At 36.6% G+C, this 19,118-nt stretch overlaps 1 protein-coding gene across 2 annotated transcripts in view; it reads right to left on the bottom strand.

Moving 5' to 3' along the window:
- Window positions 1–9,045: 9,045 nt before the first annotated feature.
- The window catches only part of DOCK8 (dedicator of cytokinesis 8), a 95,223-nt gene continuing 85,150 nt past the window's right edge, over window positions 9,046–19,118 (bottom strand). For both annotated transcript variants that reach the window (XM_058173479.1, XM_058173478.1), the window contains 8 exons: window positions 18,485–18,616; window positions 17,289–17,423; window positions 13,747–13,836; window positions 12,728–12,964; window positions 12,073–12,216; window positions 11,545–11,651; window positions 10,891–11,061; window positions 9,046–10,103 (listed from right to left, as the gene is read on the bottom strand). In XM_058173479.1, the coding sequence (XP_058029462.1) occupies window positions 10,046–10,103; window positions 10,891–11,061; window positions 11,545–11,651; window positions 12,073–12,216; window positions 12,728–12,964; window positions 13,747–13,836; window positions 17,289–17,423; window positions 18,485–18,616 (1,074 nt within the window). In that variant the 3' untranslated portion in view covers window positions 9,046–10,045. The remainder of the gene's footprint in view (window positions 10,104–10,890; window positions 11,062–11,544; window positions 11,652–12,072; window positions 12,217–12,727; window positions 12,965–13,746; window positions 13,837–17,288; window positions 17,424–18,484; window positions 18,617–19,118) is intronic.

The following is a 19,118-nucleotide window of genomic DNA, read 5'->3' on the forward strand; positions in this document are numbered from 1 at the left end:
CTTACCTTCCTACCAAGGTGGTCCCTATTTCTTCTACTTGCATTTTTACGTGCGTTCGAAACTGCTAGGTTGACAGAAGCTGGGACAAGTAACAGGAGCTCACCCCTACACAGCAGCACCAGAGATTTGAACCGCTGAGCTGCCGACCTTTCGATTGACAAGCTAAACGTCCTAGCCTCTGAGCCACCGCGTCCCCCAATGCTATGCTACAAATTGTTTAACTGGATTGAATATCTACATTTGGCTAGACTCTCTTGTAATACACATCCATATGATCTTGGTTTATTTTCCGAAGAAATGTTCTTGAAGTTAATAGTATATATTTTTTCATTCGGTGCTTTGCTGTAGCCATCGCAGCTCTTGTCAAGACCTCTGAGCTCTTGTAAATAGCTGCATGGTTTTATTTTTCTTTTGAATAACTCGCTTGTTTATAGCTAATATAGAAATGAACACAACATCACTTTTTATATTCTATTACATGGCTTTGTTTTTTCCCCCTCTGATTGGGTTATCAGTCTGAGGCAATTATTACAAAGCTCTTAATTTTTTCCCCCCTCTAAGTGATTGGGTTATCAGTCTGAGCCAATTATTACACTGAAATACCATAATATTCATCATTTAGTAGCTCAAACCACTTCCACTAAAATTCTGGCAGATACTAAATGATCAGGACTTTTTCATGTTTATAGCAAACGATTATATATTATTTAGTACAGCAGCCTTATATATTGGATTTCTATTCTCATAACTCCCAGCCTGATAATCTTGGAAATTATGGACCACAGACAGAAGAGTGTTTTATATTTTATTTTCGTCTGGTGCTTCTTCAATTTTATTTTTGTTTGTAGCCGGTTCCTCTCTCCAGTATCTCTCCACACACTAGTTTCCAATGACTGAGACAAAAAATGCATGGGAACACAAATCATCATTTATACATTACAATGGCTTCATTCACACAACATCAAACAGAAGCCATACCGGCTTCAACATACAAGCCAAAGCTATGGGACTCAATCTAGTGTCATGGTTAAAGAGTGAGGAGGTTCTAGTCTGTTCTCAGCCATGGAAGCTCATTGGGTAACTTTGGACCAATCACTCTCAGTCAAATCCATTCACAGGGAAGCTGTTGTGGAGAAGCCATTTGCTTGATTAGTGTTATAGATAATCAATATAGAACAAGTATTTCTTACATTTCCCCCAAAGGCTATTTGAAGGGGGTCCTAAAAAGTCTGCAACTAAAATTCACCACTTAGTGATCAACTTCCAATTTGTCACATATCATCCTTGATAGTTTTGGAATTTTAATGAATGTTTCATCCATAACTTGCCTCAAGAGTCTTTCAAACTGTAGATCTCTCAACATTTGAAATGTTTCCTCATCTGCATTCTCAAAACCTCTTGTTTCTTCATCTCCTGTTTGAGGACACAGTAGAGGCTTTCTCTTTTATCTGCTCCATTTACAATTAAACATGATTTAAGTCCTTGTTTCACCCTTTCCGTTTTTCCTCAGGCCAACCACTTTAGTTAATCCTTATTTTTGTTTACTGTTGGTTTTTTTTTTATAAAATCATACCATTATAAGATATAGCTTTCAACAAGAGTTCTTTCTTTCTTTCTTCAGCCCCTGTTCAGTATAACTCTAATCATAATTATTTCATTTTGTAAGCTTGGAATAAAGAAAGTAAAAAAAAAAATATTTTCATCTTTTCCATGTTGCTTTTGAACTTTTTTTCTTATTTTCTAAAATGACAGTTGAGTAATTTTAAAATTTGCTCATAAACAATTTTAAATTACTATAATGGACAGGGTCATTCACATTTTTTATTCTTATTACAACTTTGATTACAATATTGCAAATCTTCGTGAATTGATCTTGGCAGATGAAAATTTATCAACTTTAAGATTTATGCATCTTTACAGTTGCATAAGTGCAACTGTAACCCCAAATATTCTTGACTGATTGATTGACTAAATTCTCTCATTTTTCCATTAAGAGCTTTTATTGATGTTTACTCAAACATAAATAACTGTCTTTGATTATTAATAATTCTGATAAAGTATATGTACTCAGCAAACCTAAAGAAGACTACATGGGATGGAGAAATTGGGTGGCTGTTGTCTTCCCAAACCCCCACCCCACCTCATTTTTGTACATTCTTAATGTAATAACAGAATATCCTGAAATGTAGAATATATAAAACATACAACTCCTGAGTCAACCATAAGAACTCAAAACATACGCTAATCCAGCTTTCTGTTTTCTGCTGATGTTTCCCTGGACTTATTCCTCATATGTACAATCTAAGGTAGGGAAGACTAAAAAAATACAAGCGAACTACTCATGGTTTGCTTCCATTACTGTGAGTTTACATAGGATAGAAAGGACGGAATGGGATGATTCACAGTGGCCAGCAGGCATGGCTGGGTGGTGGCTGACTAGGTGGGTGTGGCTGGGTAGGCATGGTCAGCCATGCCCACCCAGCCACACCTACCTGGTCACTGAGTCATCAGATCTTAGAAAGGAAGAGCAAGGCTTTAAGCAAAGAACAGAGTTCTGAAAAGAGACAGATGGAATGGAATGCCAGACTAGACCACCTTGACTAAAAGCAGCTGTCTGAAGCTGAGAGATTATGTACAATTAGTTTACACAAAACACTAAATTAGGAGCATTTATCAGATTATGCCCCCCCTCTTACACTACAAATAATAAATGAATCTGTGCTTCCCTTCCCATAAATAAAGCTGATAAATTCTCTGGGGTTGAAGTTGGACAAGTAATATCCAACTTTCTAAAAGAAATGTAACGTTCATCACATTTTCTTGACCGAGGCTTAACGTTTCATTTACCGAGGCTAATATCATAAAATAATGGCGAAAAATACTGAACTTCACTACCATGTACAATTGTTCACGAAACATTCGAAAGCAGATTATGCTACTTTATCACAATGAAGGTTCTGGAGAGCACTTAGCGATTGGTGCATGGAGCTTGATACCCCAGAGGATACGGCTTTTAATACACAATCGTACCATTTTATAGTTTGGATGGATCTATGATTGATTGGTAAGGAGAAAGATGATAAATGTGGATGGATGGATGGATGGATGGATGGATGGATGGATGGATGGATGGTGATGACATAGATAGATAGATAGATAGATAGATAGATAGATAGATAGATAGATAGATAGATAGATAGATGATAGACATAGATCATAGATAAGAGGGAATGGGTTGCTAAAGAGTTTTGTCAAGTGGTTAGACCTACTGTCTCTCTCCTAATCCTCTCAAAACTTTCTCCAGATTTTGTTCTACGTTATGCAAATCACTGCAAGTTGTCCAGGCAAAGTAGGCATGAGCTTTAATAGTACTCATTTTGCCTATATATATATAAAAAAAACTTCTCCAGAGAGTGGTTTTGACGTGCAATTTGAGAAGCCATGCACAAAGTTATAATGTGGTTTGTCTAGTTTTAGCTTAACTGAGAAAGATATTCTAGGAGCTGAAAGATGATAGATGTCCATTTCATAAAACTTATTAAAGTATACAGCGATCTGTTTGGTTTCAGCTTAGCATATTGTGTGTACACAACTATGGTAGTTTTTAAATGGCTTCTGGCTTATAGCTTTGATAGTTTAATTCTTTTCCCTCTGGGAAATCTCTTGTGTTTGAAAGGCCTGCTAGCCAATGTTGCAAATATTTGTTCCAGTGGCATTTTGCCTTGGTGCAGGTTTGGTAAGGATGTCCTCAAAATCAGGTGGAGACAGATAGTTGGCATAAAAGCATAACATAACATAACATAATAACAGAGTTGGAAGGGACCTTGGAGGTCTTCTAGTCCAACCCCCTGCCCAGGCAGGAAACTCTACACCATTTCAGACAAATGGTTATCCAACGTTTTCTTAAAAATTTCCAGTGTTGGAGCATTCACAATTTCTGCAGGCAAGTTGTTCCACTTAATGATTGTTCTAACTGTCAAGAAATTTCTCCTTAGTTCTAAGTTGCTTCTCTCCTTGATTAGTTTCCACCCATTGCTTCTTGTTCTACCCTCAGGTGCTTTGGAGAATAGTTTGACTCCCTCTTCTTTGTGGCAACCCCTGAGATATTGGAACACTGCTATCATGTCTCCCCTAGTCCTTCTTTTCATTAAACTAGACAAACCGAGTTCCTGCAACCGTTCTTCATATGTTTTAGCCTCCGGTCCCCTAATCATCTTTGTTGCTCTTCTCTGCACTCTTTCTAGAGTCTCAGCATCTTTTTTACATCGTGGCGACCAAAACTGAATGCAGCATTCCAAGTGTGGCTTTACCAAGGCATTATAAAGTGGCACTAACACTTCATGTGATCTTGATTCTATCCTTCTGTTTATGCAGCCCAGAACTGTGTTGGCTTTTTTAGCAGCTGCTGCACACTGCTGGCTCATATCTAAATGGTTGTCCACTAGGACTTCAAGATCCCTCTCACAGTTACTATTATTGAGCAAGGTACCACATATACGGTACCTGTGCGTTTTGGTTTTTTTGGCCTAAATGTAGAACCTTACTTTTTTCACTGATGAATTTCATTTTGTTAGATAGCGCCCAATGTTCAAGTCTGTCAAGATCCTTCTGTAACTTGAGCCTATCTTCGGGAGTGTTGGCTATTCCTGCCAGCTTGGTGTCATCTGCAAATTTGATGAGTTCCCCATATATCCCCTTGTCCAAGTCATTGATGAAGATGTTGAAGAGTACTGGGCCTAAAACAGAGCCTTTGGTACTCCACTGCATACTTTCCTCCATGTGGATGTAGTTCCATTGAGGACTACACGTTGAGTGCAGTTGGTCAGCCAGTTGCGAATCCATCTGGTGGTGGTGCTGTCTAACCCACATTTTTCTACTTTATGTAGTAGTAGATTATGGTCTACTTTATCAAATGCTTTGCTGAAGTCCAAGTAAATTATATCGACAGCATTCCTCTGGTCCACTAATTTTGTCATTTTGTCAAAGAATGCAATGAGATTAGTCTTATAATATAAGTCTTATAAATATAATATAATATAAATATAAATATAATATAAGTCTTATAAATAAGTCAATAAGCTTATTTGTTTATTTCTGTTGTTAGATGTTAAGTGCTTGACTCAAAATTACTCTGGGTGACTCACATTATCAAACAGAAATAAAGAAGAACACAATAAACTATAAATAACTGAAATGAAACTCAAAACAGAACATTTACAAAAACTTATCCGACAAGACTAAACATGTCTTCAAGGCCTTCTGGTATGGCATTAGGCAGATAGCCACACAGATCTCAAAGGGTATCTTATTCCAGAGGATAGATTCTTGAACCAGGAGGGGTGTGTGCCTGTCTGGGGTTGTATCAAAATAGCTTCCTCCTCTCTATCTGATTCTTCTTCACAGTCCTCCATTTCATCTTGCAACTTTGAGTTGGGCCAAATTTGAAATGGCTTGTACTCTGTCTCATTTCCATTCCTATTTTACTCAATAGTCCTCAAGGGGAAAAAGAATAGATTCGAAAAGTATGCCCCATGAAAATACTCCACATAGCTAAGTGGCAAATAACAATGAGAGAGTAAGCTGGGTGTAGTGATTAAGCATCAGGGTAGTAACCGGGAGACTGTGAGTTTTAGTCCCACCCTAGGCACAAAGCTAGTTGGGTAACTAGGCCAATCACAGTCCCAGGAAGAAGGCAACGGCAAAGAATTTCTGAAAAACCTTGCCAAGAAAATTGCAAGGAGTTATCCAGGAAATCTCAAAGCAGACACAACTGAATAGAAGACAAAAATCTAACTATGTATCTTCCCACTAACTATAAGACTTAATTGCAAATCTGGAAGGCCAGGAGAACATGGTATGTGAGATCTACAGCTTTGCTACTGGTACTATCATTCTATACCAGGGGTGGGCAACTGTGGCAACTTTATGGCCTGTAGACTTCAACTCCCAGAATTCTTGAGGCAGCAGAGGGGCTAGGGAATTCTGGGAGTTGAAGTCTGAGAATTGAATTCTGGGAGCTGAAGTCCATAGGTTATAAAGTTGCTATTATTGCCATTGTTCTCCACCTTTGGTAAAATAGTTTTTCGTTTTAAAAACAAGAATAGGGACTGGAAAGGCACAACATTTCAGTTATTCAGTTAGTAAAAACACCTACAACTCTAGTGGGAGATTTATGTGCCAAACATCTGTCACCTATGAGATCCAATTCATCTCCTATTTGCTAAATCAGGAGTCTCCAACCTTGGCAACTTTAAGCCAGAGGAATTCTGGGAGTTGAAGTCCACCAGGTTTAAAGTTGCCAAGTTGGGGACCCCTGTGCTAAATGAATGTTTCTTTCCCATTTTTGATGGTACCCTGCCTTAGCCTGTCTTTTGACATCTGCTATTTGCACCTTTCCCAGATGTTTTCTATTAAGGAACTAGTAATGGTGTTAGGATTACAGAAGAGGTAGCCTGAGCATCACCACTCAACTGTAACTTTTATTAACAGAAAGAAATATTTTTTTGAAATAAATAAGTGGTTCTCGCCCCTATCTAATGACACCTGCTGGTTGTACTAACTGGCACAAACTTTAACTTTACAAAAAGCAAAAATTTACCAATATAAAAATCAATCAGAGTTAGGATTGGACCAAGGGGAAAATAGAAACTGCAACCAGAAAATGCCTTTTTATACATCAAAACAAAATCTCCTAGCCAGTTCAGACACCCATCCATGTCTTAAACGACTTAACCCTGCTTATCTTCCGAACTCAAATAAGGTCAGCCAGCTGCTTCTGTTTGTAGACAATAGGCTCAACGAAAGTTATATATAAGACTTTGTAGGCTGTAAAGTCTCACTTAATGCTAATAAAGGCATGATCAAGGGTGAAATCCAGCAGGTTCTGACAAGTTCTGGAGAACCAGTAGCGGAAATTTTGAGCAGTTCGGAGAACCGGTAGTGGAAATTTTGAATAGTTTGGAGAACCGGCAAATACCACCTCTGGCTGGTCCCAGAGTGGGGTGGGAATGGGGATGTTGCAGTATCCTTCCCCTGGAGTGGGGTAGGAATGGAGATTTTGCAGTATCCTTCCCCTGCCATGCCCGCCAAGCCATGTCACGCCCACCAAGCCATGCCACGCCCACCAAGCCACACCCACAGAACCGGTAGGAAAAAAAATTGGATTTCACCACTGGGCACAATCTAACAATTGCTAATATTTTTTATCAACTTAAGAATGTACACATTTATTTTTATTTATCAAATTTGGAAACCACCCGTCTCCCTCACAGAAAAACTCTGGGCAGCATACAAATAAAATACGATGATGTAAAACAGCACATAGAAGTTAAAAATTTAAAAAGTTTCAACCCGATTCCCAGTGTGTCAGATGTCATGTAAAGAATCTGTCCCACTGGCTCATCACGCTATATGTGTATTTTAATATAACACAGGCTAGTTAAGACAGGTAAGTGGTTGACTTTGTTTTTTCTCTGCCTTGAGACTTTTCACAGCTATTTATAAAAAACAAACAAATGGCAAAGCAGAACACAGGAGTGAACAAATGGAATGTGTTAGGTCCCTTTCTCCATTCAGTGTTGACTTTGTATTCTTGAAGATATTTCAAAATACTTCAAGGGAGAGTGTTTAAAAAAAAGGGGAGTTTGCTGATACTTGCCAAGGCTCTTAAATTATTAGTTTTTAGGAAATGATCTCACTATTTGCTTTACCCAACTGACGATACAACATGATTAATGTAGAATGCCACTTTAAAGAAGCTTCTGTGGACCTTTCATGTATTATTTTGAATAGTAGTAAATAAGGCTACTTGCTCTTTTTTTTTTTAGTTCAATTCAGCTACTGCCTTTTCAAGTTAAAAAGAGCAATTTGTAACAGAAGAATAAGCTGGCTGAATACTGATGCCCAATCAGCAATTCTGAGATATAATGCTACAGTAGAGAGAATTACATATTGGCGGCATAGAATCCTGAGTTTAATGAAGCCATGGAAACCAGGAACAGATTGATTACCCTGTCAACTGTCCTAAAGGGCTGTTCAGATATAGACCCATTCCATGCTCACGTTTAGCTGATCTGGGAAAAAAAATGCAAGTGTAAAGTGATACAGATAGTCCTCAACTTACGATAATTGGGACCAGAATTTTTGTTGCTAAGTGATGTGGTTCTTAAATGAGTCGTCATGTGATCGTGCCCAATTTTATAATCTTTTTTACTGTGCTTTTTTAGCGAACCATGCATTAATTAAACAGCTCCAGTTTCTCCCAAGGACTTTGCTTGTCAGAAGCTGGTTGGGAAGGACACAAATGGTGATCATGTGACTACAGGACCCTGCAACCTTTGTAAATACATGCTAGTTGCCAAACACCCAAATTGTGAACATGTGACAGTGAGGATGCTGCAATGATTATAAGTCCAAGGACTTAAGTCACTGTTTCCAGCACAGAAATGGCCAACTCACCACAGGACAACTCGCTGTATGACAATTTCAACTATTCAATTTCATTATTTAAAATAAATTAAAAAATATTTTAATTTTTGTCATTCACATTTCATTCTGTCCCTCTTTTTTCATCATTTCTTTCATGATTCAATTCCACCATTTCTTTGATATTAGTGTAACTTTTGTCCCACAGTGAGTTGTCTCATGATGAGTTGGCCATAACAAGTTGTCCCACAGCGAGTTGGCTGTGGCAAGTTGGCCATGATGAGTTGGCCACAGCGAATTGTCATAGACTTTTCCGGCACTATTATAACTTCAAACAGTTGCTAAATGAATGTCTTAAGTCAAGAGCTACCTGCATCGAACAAGAGCACCAATGTTAGGTCCATACATACAGCAAAGTAATATCAAGAACTGCTATGTACATATAGCTTCTTACTGCTAATGAACATATGTTGCTTAGAACAGACAACCTTTGTCAAAGTCTTCTTCTACTGTCTTCTTTTTCAAACATATAGTTTGGAAGATTAAAGAGGATAGTATAGTGCCACCGTATTTGAATCAAAAACCAGACAAGGATTTTTCATACTAAAATAATATTTTATTTCATTAAAAAATGTATATACTGAATTTTAGATCTTTAACTATAAAAGTGCCAAAATATTTAGTTGCCCTCAAAGACTTGGACATTTGACAATACTATATACATATACACAGGTATGTAACAGAAAAATATTTTTACCAAATATTCAGAAATATGCGATTATCAAGAAGCACCTCATATTTCTAAAATTATAATAAATCTACTACTTTAATAATAATAGTAACTCAATGTATATGAAGGCCAGCACCAGCTAAAAAATTGATAACTGTGAGTTCACATTGTTATGTACATAAACCTGTTATGTATATAATAATGTAGCTATTATTGTTATCAAATCCTATTTCCCCAAGTTTTTTAAACTTGCTTTTTTATCCTTTTGATAAAATAAAACCTCAGGTTCTATGACATAATTGTTTAACAGGCCCATTGCATTGCTACCCATCAAGCATTTAAGATTGTTGATATTATGAAACAAATTGGAATTGTACAGATTCATAATTTACCTATTAAACTTAATCAGATTTTACTTGAGCTAAATCTTGTTTAATTAAACCTTATTACTGTTGATATTTGAGCTCCCCGGAAAATCTGTCTATATAATTTGAATGTTATCCATAATTAAGTTAAATGCTCTTTATATTAATTCTGGTCAATTTCATAGGACTGCTGTGATCAAAAATCCACAAAGTAGTCTTCACAGATATTCAAACATACAAAGAGGGAAGACAGTGCAACATCTGTTAACTGGCCTTTATATCTTTGGAGAAAATGTAGGAATGTTTTATTTGGCGGTACAAATATTAAATTGAGAAAAATCCCAGCAATCTGCCCTCTTGCAGCCAGTGGCCATTTTGACTCATATATAGCAATTTCTGGTCATGATATTGACAAATGTGGTCATCAGGAATTGTGGGAAGAGCTTCCTACATGGCACACCAGCCAGTATTTTCCTTCATTTGATTCTGTTGCCGAAGGATTGCTTGTTTTCAGAGACTACTCTTCTTACGAGTTCTGCGTGGGCAGTTCATACTTCCTTATACTAGAATTCTTGAAAGAATCTCTGAAATGAATAACAATTATAAAATAATTTTAAAACGTGAAAATGGAAATGTGTGAAGAGAGATATTTTAAAAAGACAATCAAAGAACTTTCAGACTGCATATAAAGTCTTTCTTCCGTGGTGTCAGTTGAGGGAGAAAAAATATGTTATTCCCTTGAAGCAGAATTAATATATTTCTGAGAAGTATTTATTATTCAATATGCTCCTTGTTTTATTATTATATGACTGATTACATAGCTATATATTACTGTAACATATTTATATAGTGCACCATCTTATATAGAAACAACTGGAAGAAAAAACATGATATATTCAAATATTGAATACTATGTTCATATAATGTAGCATTTAAATGGCTATAGTATAAAATTTATATCCTCAAAATCAGAGGATTTTGCCTCTATAGAAATGTAAAAATAGAAACACAAAAAATTAATTTGGAGAAAACATCCAATACGTTTTGGGTTTTTGCATTTTTAAATCTTTAAAAGCACAACTTCTTTCCAATTTAGAAATAGTTAACTTATATTGGCAGTATCACAAAGATACATTTCGGCTTGGATGGAGACAGGACATATTCTCTGTGTAGGAATTGTAACTTAAATCAGGAACAGGTTAAAGTTTCTTTTCTGCATTATAAGGATTATCTCAGTTTATTGTGCAAATCTAATTTTATTAAGACACTATATAACAATTCCAATGACTTGATCCTGACTGGATGCTCCTCATTCTTGTGTAACACATTTTTTATGCAGTCAGCATCTGAAATACAGCATTGTTTTAATACCTTGAAATACTGTTAAATTTCACAAGAGGTTTATATAGCTCTGGGATTTTCCTCCTAATCATTGGTCTGAGGCTGTTCTCCAATTTCTCATAGTTTTTTTTCAGTTCCTTATGATATTCTTTTTGCTCAGGGGTAATCAGGTGCCTGTTTTTTTCCAGTGCTTCTCCACACCTGTTGCCCAAATAATGGAAAAAAATATTACTTGATGATGGGTTACACTTAAGCCATGTGTAGTAATATCAAACCCTTGACCAGGATATGTATATTAGTGACCTCATTCTGAAAAAGTAGGATAGAGAAAGATGAATATTAAGAAGTAACCTACTTCTTAGGTCACAATCAGAGGCAATCTCATTATTAGTTTTCCTTCTATAAATGTAGAAATACACTTTATCAGTTATTATTCTATAATGCAGTGGAGATCCTGTGACTTTTTACTTGTTAGATGTATGCCCTCCCACCTTTTCTGTAGAAGTTTAAGGCCACCAATATGAGATTATTTCTTCATTTCATCTCCATAACAATAAGCCTAGGAGGTTCATTGGATTGAATGATTAGCCCTCCCTATGAAGCCCTCTCACACCCAGGTCTGCTAGTACAGACCCACTCAGGGTAATTACAAGATTAACTCATTTCTCTGTCCTCTTTACTTACCTCATTATAAACTCTTTGAAGCATAATCTCAGCTTGTTGTGATGTCGGTAAAATTTTGGATCATCTGGAATCTCCGCCAGAAACACTTGGGCTACCTCTAGTGGTCCCTTATTAAAATAACATTTTACTGTATTAGGAAAGTACATTTTGTTATCTATAGAAATAGTAGAATGTAACACCCAGTAGAAGAACAAAAATTGGGCAATGAACTTTCAGGGAATCCCAGGTGCAATAGAATGGGGCAAAATAAAAAGAAAATTAGCATCAGGAATCTTACTTAATGGTAGCAAAATTGTAAAACTGATAACCTAGATCAGAAAGTGAATGCCAATATATTATACAGCTGGTAGAGCCTCAGGAATCATTGGATGATGTGAGCAACAATGAAAAACTTGTTTATTTCCAGAATGGGTATATGCACACATAGTTATGACATTTTCATCGTTGTTTTCCCAATGTGCCAGTAGGGCTGAACAAAAAAAAATTGGACTCTGCAAAGTAGGCATTTTATTATTTATCCTTATGTACCTGGTTAACGGTAGCTCCTACAGAACCTTGAAGGACCATCTGAAGCATTTTGGCATCTGGAGGCACTTGGTTGGTGGCAACTGCTAGCTCAAGGGTTTTCTTTTGCATGTCTTCAATTGCTACTTCAATTGGCATCAACACATACTGAAATCAAAGATAGCCCATTCATAAAGAAAATGCAGACATTAATAAAATAAAAGTCTGGAAGACAAGCATAGGGCTACAGAATGGGGAAGGTCATCATATCACACATATACACTGGAGCCCCGGGGAGTTGGGTTCCTCCAAGAATTTGAGAGATTTACTTTGTGTTATCTCTAATACCATTTTAAGGATTTGATTATAATATCTTGTCTGCAAAACATCAAGGTTACTTAGTAAATGGCAACAGTGACCCAGCATTTTCTGTCTCCCTCTTTTGCCATTTAGGGATCCTAGACTGCCTTTTTGCAGTCTAGGTATTGTAGCTTCTACACCATGAAGTTAAAACAGTTTATAGTTTTAATAGTTTTTCCTGGTCTTAAAATGACTGAAAATTCTATCTTCAGCAATTGCGATCAGAGATAACTCCAAAAGTAGGGAAAAGGTGACTGAAAAGCCTAATACAGCCCTGAAGCTACAGATTCACTGCTCCTTCTTAAGATACATGCATTACCTCCTCCTTTTGAATTACATTGATTCTAGTTTTGATGTAAGGAAAAGCATGCATTGTGGTCAAAATGGTCTTCCTCTTATATTGTTCACTCAGCTCTCCTCGTGGACGTCCATCCTGAGTAAAAGGGGTGGTGTACATAAATCGTCGAAGATCAAAGTTTTTCTCAAAGGGGGTTACTCTGTCTTTCATCTCATAGTCATCGAAATATGGTTCCACAAAAGTAATTTGTATGTAGGCCTGGAGAGAAGGTAAAGTGGGTAAGTCTTATGTGTTAATTATTACTATGATTCATCACACAGTCAGCTAGATATTTAGACTGGATTTGAGATTTTTATCTAGCTTTGGAGTCCTTCCCAAGGATCTGAGACAGGCAAATGTTGTTGTATGATGGTGCTGAAGGTATTGTCACAGGATGTAATTATTATTATTTGGGGTCTTCACTTCAATATTGCCTCCTGATTACTGCCTGGAGTTGTCCCTGCTTATTTTTTAGCAAGGTTTTTCAGAAACAGTTTGCCCTTGTCTGCTTCCTAGGCAGAGAGAGAGAGAGAGAGAAAACGATGGCCCAAGATAACTCACTTGGCTTCATGCCCAAGGTGTGAGTATAACTCACAGTCTCCTGGTTTCCAATGTGATGTTTTAACTGCTGCACCAAATAGGGCCTTGTAGGTTAAATATTATCAAGCTTAAGCTAAAAAGAGTCACACATGGAAAAGAGAAGGTATTTGTTGTACTTGTTCTGGATCTTATTCTTATTTAGTTGACATTCATTAGCAATCCAGCACTCATTGTGCAAGACTGGATCTTGAAGACTGAACTCCAGTCTTTCTCTGCCATACAATTCCGGAAGGTTCACCACAGGCATCTGGATCCTGCAAGACTGTGCTGGTGCCTTCCCAGACTCTGCTCCCTTTTCATTTGGACAAACTTGTTGTCTTAATTTAGGTTCAGACTTTAGGGGCTTTTAACAGCTAAATAAAAAAATTTTAACTGTAAAGTTAGAAGTAGTGTTACCATACCTTTCTGGGATCTAACTTCTTCTTTTCAACAGGAATAGAGTCTTTGATTACAACAATGCAATCTTCTCCAAAGCATTGGCCGTAAAATCCCTGAGAAGGAAACAAAATCATTAGTATAGGTAATACATACACACACAAGTTTACAAAATAAGTAAGTGATAAGATGAAATGCAATTTAAGGTGCTATTTTTGATCTTGAAAGTCCTACATAACATGGGGCCAGACTATTTGAGGGATCGCCGCTCTCTGATTACATGAACACATCCCATCATATCTAGTAGGAGAGGCAAGATGATATCTAGGAGAGGAACCTTTTCTGCTGTAGCATCTTTCCTTTGGAATTTCAGAGACCTGTGGTGGCACAATGGTCAGAATGCAATACTGTAGTCTACTTCTGCTGATTGCCAGCAGTTCGGCAGTTTGATTCTCACCGGCTCAAGATTGACTCAACTTTCCATCCTTTGGAGATCAGTAAAATGAGGACTCAGATTTTTGGGGGCAATATGACTCTGCAAACCGTTTAGAGAGGGCTGTAAAGCATTATGAATAGCACAGTATACTAGTCTGTGCTATTGCTATTGCTTTTCATCCCCCTGAGGTGAGGCTAGCCCCAATCCTTATGGCTTTCTGAAAAGCTCTCAAACATGTTTTTTTTATCAGGCTAGGGATTGGCAACATTCATTGGATGCAGCACATATTAACCCCCTTGTGATCTTGTATTTACAGTATTTATGATTAATTATTTAAGTTTTTAGGTGATTTTATAATATGTTTGAAAGAAGACGAAAAAAGCTCTAGTGAGAACCAACATACTCAAAGCATTAAAAGGACAAAAGATTAAATGCATCCAAAGAGTTGGTGCAGTGGACTACATACAGTACATCCAGAGAATAGCAGAAATAGCAAGTAAATTTTATTGCATTATTAGACACCTGCATGTAACACTGATGCTCCTGATTATGGCCAAATGCCCACCCATCACATTCCAGACATTTAGCAATTGAGTTTGGCAACACGTTGCCTTGGAAAACAACCCTTTATGCCTCCTGAGCCAGCAGCTCACAAATCTCATCAAAGGTTTCAACTCAAGCAAAGGAATTACACAAGTGAAAAGTCCTCATTCTACCCTAGTGAGTCAATTATCAGTTCAGCACAATAATATGGATGAAAACTGCTGCCAATATCACAGCAAGATCTCTTCCCACCTTGAGCAACACTTCTTCATTGATTTGTGGAGAGAGAAGAAAAAAGCAAAACTGTTCTTATGCTTTGTATCAGGTTGCAGCTTCTAAAGGTCACCCAATCTATCCAATGAATTCAAGCTCCTTATCATCTTATATTTTGTCATCATGTATTGTATGACAGGTGTTGCAATACGGTGCTCATGTATTTTGTACAATTTACAGCAGTATTCTGTAGAGAGAGATATTTTTCAACCAGTAGATGGCAGTGTTTATAAGTTTGCAGTTGTATCTATGGTATACTCTACTCTATGTCTTCTCTCTGAATAAACTTTCCTGTTTCCTGTCCCAGTTAAGCAGAAAAGCACATGTGGACTGTGCACTGTTTGCTCTATAGGTCTATATATAGATTTTCTAACAATAGGATAGTAGGATTCTCCTTTAAAAGCCTTAGCTTTGGCCTTTATACTATCCTATTGTTAGTATGTAAGATATATACTATCTTTGGTGTAGGGTTTCCTGCCTGGGCAGGGGGTTGGACTAGAAGGCCTCCAAGGTCCCTTCCAACTCTGATGTTATGTTATGTTATATATTCAGCCTCAAAACAAGTCAATTATTTATGACAGGAAAATGTTTTTTATAGAAGGAAAGAATTAGAAAAAGTAGCTGTGCAGATTTTTAAAACTAGTGGTTCTTTCTAACATATGGTTCTTTTATATTTTTAATATTGTTTAATTATATTTTAAGATGCAAGTAATACATTGTATTATTTGTGTAGAATGGTATTTATACAATATAAACTAGAGATAATTAACAACATGATATTTAGCTAACTCGAACTTTTAGGAGAAAGGGAAAAAGTTCATATGAATATCAACTGCGGTTTCTAAAATGTTACTGTTGATGAAAATAAAGTTGCTAAAATTGTACATACAAAGCTAAGGGTAGCTAAGTATACTATATTATTGTATTATATGTTTCTATCTTAAGCTTAATAATACTAAAACCTCCATTGTGTTACTGTTTATGCAGAGTAGAAAAGAGAAAAACAAAAACAAAATTAAAAGAAAAATAAAGGGAAAAATAAAACTCCTCAATGTAGGTGGTTTCTGACTTCCCCCTTTATACCTTGACTCATTTGTGGTATTTATAAACATTTAGGACCCATTAAAAACCACAGTGTGTTTATTTTTGCCTTGCTGTCAGATATATAGAGATAGGGAAACCATTCTTTGAATTTGGCTAAACTTCTGTTGTGAAATTAGGCTGTTAATTTTGCCATTGCTGCATATTGTCCAAGTATAAGTTTCCAGGGACTTTCTAACAAATTGAACTCCCTTCTTAACAGAGATCTAAATCATCCACTTTCTCTTTTCATACTTTCCATCTCCATCTGCTTGTCAGTCACTGGGGCTCTTAATACACCATTTTTCTCACCTCCTATCATTCAAGTGTCCTCTCATTCTTCTGCTACAAATCCCCCAAAAGCTCAGAATTCCACTGCAGAATCACAATCAAGCAGGCACAACCAAAAGAATCATTTGGGAGGACAATGGTTCTGTCAAACTAATTTGTAAATCCTAAAGGCTAGAGCACTGCAATATTTTGTTAAAATGCTTGGTTTTCTCATATAAAGCAATCCTCATTCTCACAATTCAAACATACATTTCTGCCATTCATTAATTATATGTTCCTAACTTTCCTTTCAAATCCTGAAGCCCTGAACAAAATCCATGAGGTTTTGTTGGTTTTGTTTCAGTAGAAATTGTTCCTTTATTCTCATAAGGTAAAGAAGTAAAGGGGTAAAGGAGTGAGGGCTAATCCATCTGATATAAAAAGGTAATGTATCCAGTTTCCCTTGAAAGGCTCACTAACTTTACAGGGAATTTTTTTCATATTAAAAACAAAAATCCCACTGTATCATCTCTTTAATGTCCCCATTTTTTTTTCATTGCATCCTGAGCTTTTCTACTGCTATAAATTCCCCTTATTTATATGACAACTCCTTATTTAAATGACAAATGGTAACTAGAGGTAATAGAAAGCAATGGAAACCGTAAGACTAAATGCTTTCCAATTTATAAAGATCCTTTAATGTTTAAATTGAGCTTAGCTCCTGGGTTCAAAATAATATTTAGTGAAATAAAATATCCAGATCTGCATGAATTATAAATCCTAGAATCCCCAGAAGGCATTGTAGGGGCTGCTTTCCCATTACAATTGGGGGGGGGCATTGGGTAAGATTAGTTTAGGAGACTATAAACAAAATTATTCCTTTACCATTTCCATTCAGTTTATAAAACTATCTTTCTGAATACTCTTTTGCTACATTTTTTTTAAATTGCAGGTGTAACTACCTACCTCCAATCGGTGAGATATCTCAGGAAGTTTGGTTATGGCAGGTTCTTTATAAACAAATTCCTGTTCATCCAGATCTCCAAAGATGGCTCCATAAAAACCAACACGGAAATAGGTCCCAAACATTCTCTTTTGACCCTGATTGATGATTACAAAATCACAGAAATAAACCTGTCTTTTTTGTAGCAGTTTTCCAAAGAGCAGTTGTATTTTACTTTTAAATGTATCTTAGAAGAACTGACAAGATCAGTGGTCTCCAAACTTGGCAATTTAAAGATTTGTGGACTTCAACTCCCAGAATTCCCCATGGCTGGCTGAGGAATTCTGAGAGGTAAAGTCCACAACTTTTAAAGTTACAAATTTAGAAAACTTTCTGTGTGAAAATCATTTCCTAGAATTTTATTGAATGTGAATTTGGCTATTTTGCTCCCATTCACAACACTATCAAAGTTCGCTACTTGTTTCATTACCTGATCAAAACTGTGTCTCTCTGAATCTCAATCAATCAACCAAAATTTTGGAGCAATTTTCAAAGAATTACCTAGTTTGCAAAAAAATGTATGTCTCTTAGTTGAATGTAAATATTTACACAGCATTTATAACCTTACAAAGCTTTTTAGCTACTTGGGAAAAAAACATTGGAGTGGAATCCTATGATTATAGAAATAGCATAGCAGACAGGTATTTATTGAATAACACATCCTCACTAAAGTGAAATTTTAAACAGGGGTAAAAAGGGTTGTACAGGTAATCCTCAACTTATGGCCGCAACTGAGACTAAATATTCTGTTGCTAAATGAGACAGCTGTTAAGTGAGTTTTGCCCTTTTTTATGACCTTGCTTGCCACAATTGTTAAGTGAATCACTGTATTTGTTAAGAGAGTAACACAATTGTTAAATGAATCCGTCTTCTGCATTGACTTTGCTTGTCAGAAGGTCACAGAAGGTGATCACATGGCCCTGTGACACAGCTACCATCATAAATATGAGCCAGGTGGCAAGCATCCAAATTTTGATCACATGATCATGGGGATGTTGCTACGGTCATAAGTGTGAAAAGCAGTCACCCTTTTTACTGCTGTTGGAACTTTGAATGGTCACTAAATGAATGATTGTAAGTCAAGAACTACCTGTATTGCAAATACCCTTATCTTTCTAATCAATATACAAATGCTGTAGCCCAACAACAGAAAAAGTACCTTATTTATTATGCTCTCAAAAGCCTTTTGGAGTTTACTGTGAACAGAAGAAAGCTTCCTAAAGTCTCGATTTGTTTCCAAAATGGGGATGACAATCTTGTAGACCTCATTGACAGTTTCATACAATCCTCCCTTGTGGAGAGAAGAAACGTTTTTTTTAAAGACTTTCAGTCATTCATCAGAAATTACCACATTTAGAGCATCATGCCTGACTAAGAAATGTTTGCTCTGTTGTGCACTATTTTCCCCAGTGAAGCCACAGTGACAAGGCTCACATGCTCACAAACCTTGCGTTTTCACACTGTGCCAAACAAAGCCAAGCAAAGTGCACCACTGCTTAATGCACTATATAAATCAGACCAGTGCTAATGTGTAAAGTCTCATTAAGGCTGTTCTCAATTCAGACAAAATCTTTTTGATATTGGATTTGCTATAGTTTGAACTAAAACGATATGCCATGGAATATGAATGGTGACTATCTTACTTCACTACAAAGTGGTATTGAAATGAAACTATCCTCACAAGTGACTAAAAACCTGTGGACTTCGATTCCCAGAATTTCCCAGCCAGCTATGCTGGCTGAGGAATCTCGACAGTCGAAGTACACAAGTCTTAAAGTTGCCAAGGTTGCCTG

Source organism: Ahaetulla prasina, chromosome 2, assembly GCF_028640845.1.
Source record: "Ahaetulla prasina isolate Xishuangbanna chromosome 2, ASM2864084v1, whole genome shotgun sequence".
In the NCBI taxonomy this organism is placed as follows: Eukaryota; Metazoa; Chordata; class Lepidosauria; order Squamata; family Colubridae; genus Ahaetulla; species Ahaetulla prasina.